At 40.2% G+C, this 8,114-nt stretch overlaps 1 protein-coding gene across 1 annotated transcript; it reads right to left on the bottom strand.

Moving 5' to 3' along the window:
- Positions 1-1,491: 1,491 nt before the first annotated feature.
- Positions 1,492-2,424, bottom strand: LOC132584062 (olfactory receptor 5A2-like). Its single transcript, XM_060255853.1, has one exon. The coding sequence runs from the start codon at positions 2,407-2,409 to the stop codon at positions 1,492-1,494; it is 918 nt and encodes a 305-aa protein (XP_060111836.1). The 5' UTR covers positions 2,410-2,424.
- Between the last annotated feature and the right edge of the window lie 5,690 nt (positions 2,425-8,114).

Here is an 8,114-nt window from a genome sequence, read left to right as displayed (position 1 = left end):
TTAACTGGAAATGCTGTGGACTGAAGCTGTGACCTTCTGTGTTTCAAGCAGGTGTTCTAGCTCTGAGTCACAGCCTTCCTAAAGGATGAATTGTGTATTCTGATTGTCTGCCCTCTCCCTAGTTCTTCACTGGGCACACTGACTGACCTTGCAGAAAAAATCTCAGTTAGTACTGGAGATACTCATCCTGATTGTTCTAGGCAACTTCATCATCCATGTTGGTGGAACCCCAGTGGAGCCAGCACAAGCTAACACAAATAGAACAAAACAGGGCAAGAACTGCAGAATGGACATCCATGGAGCCAAGGAAAACTGCACTGAAATGTCATTGCATGTGGTTAGTTACATTTAGGGGCAGGATGTAGCTCAGTGGTGTAGCATCTGCTTTGCATATGTAAAGTCCCAGGTTCAGTCTCCAGCATCTTCATTTAAAAGGATGTAGGAGAAAGACCTGTGGCTGAGTTCCTGGCTACATTCACATGACATGGTTTCTCTATTTTCTTGCCATCACTGCCATCTCCGCCCACTACCAGCCTGTCTCTGGAAAAATCTGGACAAGCTTTAAAACTCACATGGTAGCAAGTCACTCAGGTGAGTTATCTGGTGGCCAGTCCCAGACCCTTTGAAGCAGCATAGATTTCAATTGATTTAAACTTCTATAGAACCTAAAAGTGGACAAATAAAATAGCTTCTCAAGTATTCATACAATTTATTAAAGTGTTGATCTAGGATCTAAAATACAAAGGGATGGATCCAGTCAGCTTTCCTACTCAAACAAACTCAGTTATCCTCCAGATTACAGCCACCCACTCCGTATCACTTTTATCCATGTGGGTCCCATGATTCAGTACAATCCTTTTCACGTTTAAAGTGCTCCCTCTCTTTTTTCACTATGCAGTGATTGCTTGAATCCTAGCCAGGGGTTCAAATCTCCATTCAAACACAATCTATTGAATTATCTGGACCAGTTACTTTTCTCTATCTAATCTTCCTCCCAGGGTTGATGTTTGGGGGAAAATGGAAGAACCTTGTGCCATGTTCTCCTGAGCTCATTGGATGAGGGGTAGGATAAAAATGCAGTAGAAATATAGTAGGTTTCTTTCTTGGAGTCTAAAAAAAGGTGACAGGTAAACATAAACTGGTACAAGCTGCTAGGGTGTCATGTTAAGAAAGAGACCAAAATAGTACCAACTATCTTCTGCTTTAAACCTGCTGAATGAGAGCGTGTTGGTAAGAACTTTAAATTACTTTAACCGCAGCCAATTGCAAGATGGTGTCATTTTTGTGAAGGTATCTATGAGTTTCTCACTAAACAGCAAACCACTATCATTTGTGGTAGTAAGTGAACATTTATGAAGCACATCATTCTTACAAAATGCAAAATCAACTGCACATGAATCCCTCCAGGCTACAAGTATGCACATACTTTATTTGTGCAATGATAGTTTTCTCGCTTTGGAAATCCAGATTATTAACCAGCAGTGAATGAAATCATTTTGGAAATAGTCTCCTTAGAGCTGTCTTCACTTCTTTGTTTTTCAGGCTGTATATGATTGGGTTTAACATGGGGGTTAGGATGCTATACTGAATTGACACCAGCTTGTCTAGAGTATCTGAATACCCAGAGGCAGGTCTCATGTACCTAATGAAAGCTGTCCCACAGAACAGAAGGACCACAGTGAGGTGGGAAGCACAAGTTGAGAATGCCTTTTGCCTCCCTTCTGAAGAGCTGATCTTGAGAATGGTGCCAATGATGTGAACATAGGAAGCTACAATGAGAACGAGGGCAGCAAACCCTAATGTCATACTGAAGGTGAGAATCACCATTTCATTGGCAAAGGTACTAGTGCAAGACATCTGCAATAGCAAAGGCAACTCACAACTGAAATGGTTAATGTAGCTGGGACCACAGAACTGCAAGTCAATTAGAAAGAGAGTATTGACCAGAGAATCTAAGAAACCAGATACCCAAGCACCCACTACCATCTGGACACACACACGGTGGCTAATGACTGTGCTGTACCTTAGTGGATTGCATATGGCAGCATAACGGTCATACGCCATTGCTGAGAGTAAGAAGATCTCCGTTCCAACCATGGAAATAAAAAAGAAGATCTGAGCAATGCAGCCATGGAGAGAAATGGTCTTCTTTGTCACCAGGAGGCTTTCAAGCATTTTTGGAACAGTGACAGAGGAATAGCAGATGTCAAGGAAGGATAAGTTACTAAGGAAGAAATACATTGGGGTGTGCAGTTGAGGATCAATCCTTATCACGATCATAATAAGCATATTCCCTACTAGTGTTGTTAGGTAAATAGATAAGAATATCAGGAAGAGGAAAACTTGGATTGTTGAATCATCTGAAAGTCCCAAAAGAATAAATTCATCTACAGAAGTCTGGTTTTCCATTATATTTTTTTTCTCAGCTAACCTATGGTTGGGAAAGAAATGTGACAAAAATCAGTTGCTAACCAAATTATGAGAAACATTGCTAACCAAATCCACACCATAGCTATAACAGACTACCAAGACATGTGAATCAAAGTACAAGTACTTTTAAAGTTTATAGAGTTATTTACCCGCAACAGACACCCTGTGAGGAAGGTGGGACTGAGAGACCTCTTTTCAAGAACTGCTCTTGAGATAAAAGATCTGAGAGAACTGTGACTGACCCAAGACTACCCACCTGGCTGCATGTGGAGGAGTGAGGAATCAAACATGGTTCTCTAGATTAGAGTCCGCCACTAAACCACCACATCAAACTGTCTCTCAGCAAAACCATACACAAAAAAAATCCTTCATCTTGAGGATCTTTTATTTTGAAATTCAATTGCAACTCTAGAGTAATCTCAGAGGACTGAAAAACAGGGAATAAATTTACAAATATGTTCATTATACACAATATTGACTATAAAATAACAAAAGTATTTATAACGGAGAATCTCACCCTCTTGGACTACCTACACATAAAGGTAGTCCCCCTGTGCAAGCACCTGTCGTTTCCGACTCTGGGGTGACGTCGCATCACAACATTTTCACAGCAGACTTTCTAAGGGGTGGTTGGCCATTGTCTTCCCCAGTCATCTACACTTTCCCCCCAGCAAGCTGGGTACTCATTTTACCGACCTTGAAAGGATGGAATGCTGAGTCAACCTTGAGCCAGCTACCTGGGCCCAGCTTCTGCTGGGATCAAACTCAGGTTGTGAACAGAGAAGCTTGGACTGCAGTACTGCAGCTTTACCACTCTGCACCACAGGGCTCTTACCTACACATAGCTATCAGGAAAAAAATTCCCCTTACCTACTTGAAGTATGTCTCTCCGTCCTTGGTGTCAGCATAGCCATTGTATTGTTCAGCATTATAGACAACCTTTTTATTGCTTTTCAGCAATTGGATTCTTTGTGAGAATGAATATTGCTGCAGTAGGAGTCTGAGTTCTGACTCTCAAATGCTCATGTCCACAAGATGTGTGCTTGCCATGCTTCATTCACAGTGAGACAATACGGAATCTTCAGAAACCGTGTTTTTAAAATGTGCTTGATCAAATAAGAAAAATTATGTAATCGCTGTCCCTGAGGGTTACTTAGTGAAACAAATAAAAAGCCTAGTATTTGGGGAATATCTTAATGAATTTGAAATGCCATACTTGGGTGATATAGTGCATAGAATTTCCCCACAGAAACCAGCTTGTCCCACTGTTTCAAAGGGCACAACACAGCAATTGTGGTGGTATGACATATTCTGCTGCTGTTTTTTCTTCTTCTTCTTCCTATGTTTCAGAACCCATGAAGGAAATGATGTAGCTATGCCATGCTAATTAATACAGAAATATGATACAAGAGCTGGAGTGCTCATTAAAAGTTATCAGGGGAAGGGTCTTAAAAAGCAGTGTCCACATTTTGAATCTTCTTTCTTACATTTGGTGGCACAAAATGTCATCAGGTTGCAGCTGATTGGTGACCCTGTAGGGTTTTCAAGAAAAGAGATAAATAAAGGTGGTTTACATTGAGGAGATCAGGCCAGCCTGGGCCATCCAAGTTAGGGCTCCTTAAGGGTACTACATGGATTATGACCACACAGTAAGTATTTCCACACACCCTTGTTTTCTCTACTGGCATCTTCTGTGAAGGCCACAGGGCTTTAGAACATGGATCATCCCTACCCACAGGGCTATTTGCTCTGTATATTAAGACACTGAGGCCTTGCTATTGATGATTTGGTTTCAACAGAATCTTCCTTAGGGATACTGTCAATTTTTTGATCTCTATCAATTTCACTCTCAAAATCTCCCCCCCCCCTTTTTTTTTGCTTGAGGAATTCTTTTACCTGGAATTAAAATGTATACATTATCAGGACTCAGATTAGATCACAAATGTACAGAAATGGTTCACTCTGTCCAGTTTTCCCATTCTTTTAAAAAGGAGATAGCTCCCCCCCCCCTTTGACCACTGGAAAGAGTATTCTGGGTGTTTTGGGATGCGCATGGGCAGAAGCAGTCTGCAAAAGGATGCAGTCTGCAGTGAGGAGGGAAATCAGGTGATATTGAGGGGGGGGGGAAGCTGACTCAAAGAATGTCTGTCCTATGTTGAATTGCGCATTTGGGAGACCATTTTGTCCAATGGGAACTTGAGTGTGTCTAATGGTGCATTATAGGTCATTGGCCTTTACATTTTGAAGCCAGATTTTCTGCAGTTAAAAAGGGAAGGGGACCTCTATCTCCACACATAAAGGTTATGTTGGGTATAAAAAGATCTGCATGACAAAAACTATGAAGGACAAGATCTGTAGCCAGTTGTTCTGTCTTTTTAACATTTAAAATTGTAACCTAAAGGACTATCTATTCCCTTATGTCCCCATTCATTAACTATAATTTTCAGGTTTCCATTGGTTGTTACTCTTAAGGTAACCCAACTTCCATCAACTACAGTTTGTACTTTTTTTCTGTAGGTGGTTTTTCTGTAGGCAGTTCAACCTATGGAGTGGGATCCCTGAAGAGGCTGCCATCTAAAGCCTTCAGGAGATACAGTAAGGCCTTTTATTTGCCAGGGCTTTTAATGGGGGTGATGTCATGTGCCAGCCATTCTAGGAGCTTCCAGGAGATCTCTGTGGGAGACTTGGAAACCCTAGCAATAAGCCTCTACCAGGTTTGGGATACTGCAGTTCCATATCCAAGTACTCTACTTATTCCAATTCAAGATGTGTTCAAGAAACAATTCTCTACCACACCCAGTGTTTCAGGTTGTCTGCCAACTCTCCTTGCCTGTAATAAGCAACTCACCCCACTCCTGCCATAGTTATAACTCAGAAAATATACAACCACATGATCATAGTGACCAGATAATGAATTAATAATGTCAAAATAGAATATAACAATAACAAAAATTAGGAGTCCCGATGTGCAGGGGATTGACTTGAAATTCCTGCTCCGTTCACACTTCATGCAAGGGGTGCTCTGTAAAAGTTTTCACTACAAAACATAAATAAATACATAATATTCATAATATACATGTTAACCAATAAAGTACATGATTATGCTCATGAGAATTCCATACTTACAAGTCAAGTTCAGACCAAAATCAATACACGTATTCACACAACGTTCAGTGACTGCAAACTAATAATGAACATACAAACCAATGTTACAAATTTACCAATACCCATTTACCAATACCATAAAAACTCACATAATGAATTTTTCATAGGGACACAAAGTGTTCTGAAAACAACTTCAAAGACAGGCCCTACACTCAATAAGGCTCAATGGCAACTGCATATAAGCAAAACTACTCTTAAGCATAATCGCGTACACCTGCTTGTTACAGTTAACAATCTTAAAAGGAAACATTCATCTATTACAGACACCAGTACTATGATTCAATAATGAAACTTTCACAATTACTAAAAAACAGCACTGTACTAACTTGCGAAAAATATCTCTTTCACATAATTACAGAAAACATGATAAGTCCAGGCAATTATTGAGACCATAAGGTGCTACAGAGTTGAGTCTATGAATCCATCTGCATTCTTCCCTCTGTAAATTTTTTCCAACATCCTCAGGAGTACCTTGAGAAATATGCTTATACAATACAAGAAACTTAAAACTGTCAAAAGCATGCCTTTTTTCTAAAAAATGGCTGACTAGCGGCATATCAGTCACGAAATTATTGATCTGACTCTGGTGTGCCAATATCCTAACTCGCACCGGATGAGTAGTGTTTCCTATGTAGGGAAGCCCACAATCACACAATATTAAATGAAATACATTCCTAGTGGCACAGAGTGAATAATGTTTCAACTGGATAGGAGAGCTCCCCTGTGGTAAAATAAATTCACTGACTTCTAGCGCTTGAGGGCAGACTAAACACCTTTTGCAGGAATGGTGGCCTCTTAAAGGGTCCTCCTCCAGATGTATACTACCCATTCCCGAGTGTACTAATCTATCTCTAATATTACTCGTTCTTCTTAATCCAATATATAGGTTCAGTTGGCCCCCAGGAATATCACTAATTATATGTCAATGTTGCAAAATGATTTTACGAATTTCGTCAGCCATTGGCATGTAGTACAATCCACATGTAATGCGGTTCACATGTGGTTTACTCGACGGTAAAAATAGTGACTCCCTTCCTGTCCTGGCTGCCCTTGATATTGCACCCTCAATAATGCGGCGGGGATAACCCCTTCTGCAAAATTCACCAGCCAAAATTCTACTGTCATGCTGGTAATGCACTTCATTAGTACTGTTACATTTCAAGCTTAAAAATTGTCTATATGGAATGTTGTTGCACAAATGAACTGGGTGGAACAAACGGAAGTGCAAAAAAGAATTTTTATCGATATCCTTCCTATGAGTGTGCTCCGCTAGCAATTCCAATTGTTGTTTATAGACCTGTGTATCTAAAAACGCCACCGTTTGCTCATCATGCTGGCCCGAAAATTTAATATTAGGATGAATCTGATTCAACCAACCCACCAACTCAGGTATGCAGGATCCATTCTTTATGATCATGAACATGTCATCAATAAATCTTTTGTATAGCAATATCTCATTAAAGAAGGGATTAACCTCTTCATTACAAATCCACATTCTCTCGAGCTTGCCCATAAATAGATTTGCAACGCTGGGTGCAAAACTCGAACCCATCACTACACCTCTAACTTGTATGTAGAAATCCTCCTTATATTTAAAATAGTTATTTTCTAAAACAATTTCAGTAACCCAACTTCCATCAACTACAGTTTGTACTTTCTTCTGTAGGTGGTTCTTCTGTAAGCAGTTCAACCTATGGAGTGGGATCCCTGAAGAGGCTGCCATCTTTAGGGACTTCCTGTTTGGCTGGAAGACAGTGCTGCTGCCCTCTAGTAAGGGGGATTTTTTCCCTCTGTTCAGGGTATGAAAGACCCTTCTGGGGGGTCTATGCCTATCAATCTTAGTAAAAGATTAATCCAAGATGATGTCAAGCACCTTTAGCTGTTGATTTCGGTTTTAGAAAGGTGGGTAGCTGCCTTTTTCAAAACCTTGCGATCCGGCCAGAAAGGGAACATCTAATATACATCTGCAGAGGACTAAAAAGTCATTAATTTGACTTAAGCCTGTCGGAATCCAGACACTTAAAGACTGATTTATAACTGCAAGATAACGGAAGCCGGAGTGCCAAAGAATATCTGTTTAAGGTACTTTGATCTATTTCTATTTCTACTTCGAGACTCTTTGAACCTTATCTAAATGTTGTGGGGATTATAAACAGATTGAGCTGAAGCGTAATTGAATGAAGATTATTGCCTGCCAAGTCTGAACTTTGTAAATATAAAGGCTTTAGCAGAATTGGGAAAAAGAGGGAGATGTTTTGACTGTCTGTGGTCTGTGGTGGGTGACGCAGATTTCTCTTAGTGGATGTCCTACACTCCTACAAGTTTTAAAAGTTGCTGGAATTTATAAATAGACTGAACTAAGGCATAATTGAATGAAGATACAGCCTGCCAAAACTGAACTTTGCTAATTTAATAGCTTCAAAAGAACTCAGAGAAAAGAGAAAGATGTTTTGAATATTTGTGGCTGTGGCTGGTGACGAAGGCTATTTCTATACATTCCCACAAGTTTCAAAGGCTGC

Source organism: Heteronotia binoei, chromosome 15 (genome assembly GCF_032191835.1).
Source record: "Heteronotia binoei isolate CCM8104 ecotype False Entrance Well chromosome 15, APGP_CSIRO_Hbin_v1, whole genome shotgun sequence".
In the NCBI taxonomy this organism is placed as follows: Eukaryota; Metazoa; Chordata; class Lepidosauria; order Squamata; family Gekkonidae; genus Heteronotia; species Heteronotia binoei.
The sequence above is the reverse complement of the archived record's forward strand: the minus strand, read 5'-3'. Positions and strand labels throughout refer to the sequence as shown.

What these genes read in the sequence shown, in the direction of transcription:
- LOC132584062 (XM_060255853.1), bottom strand. Translation starts at nt 2,409, where the DNA reads ATGGAAAACCAGACTTCTGTAGATGAATTTATTCTTTTGGGACTTTCA.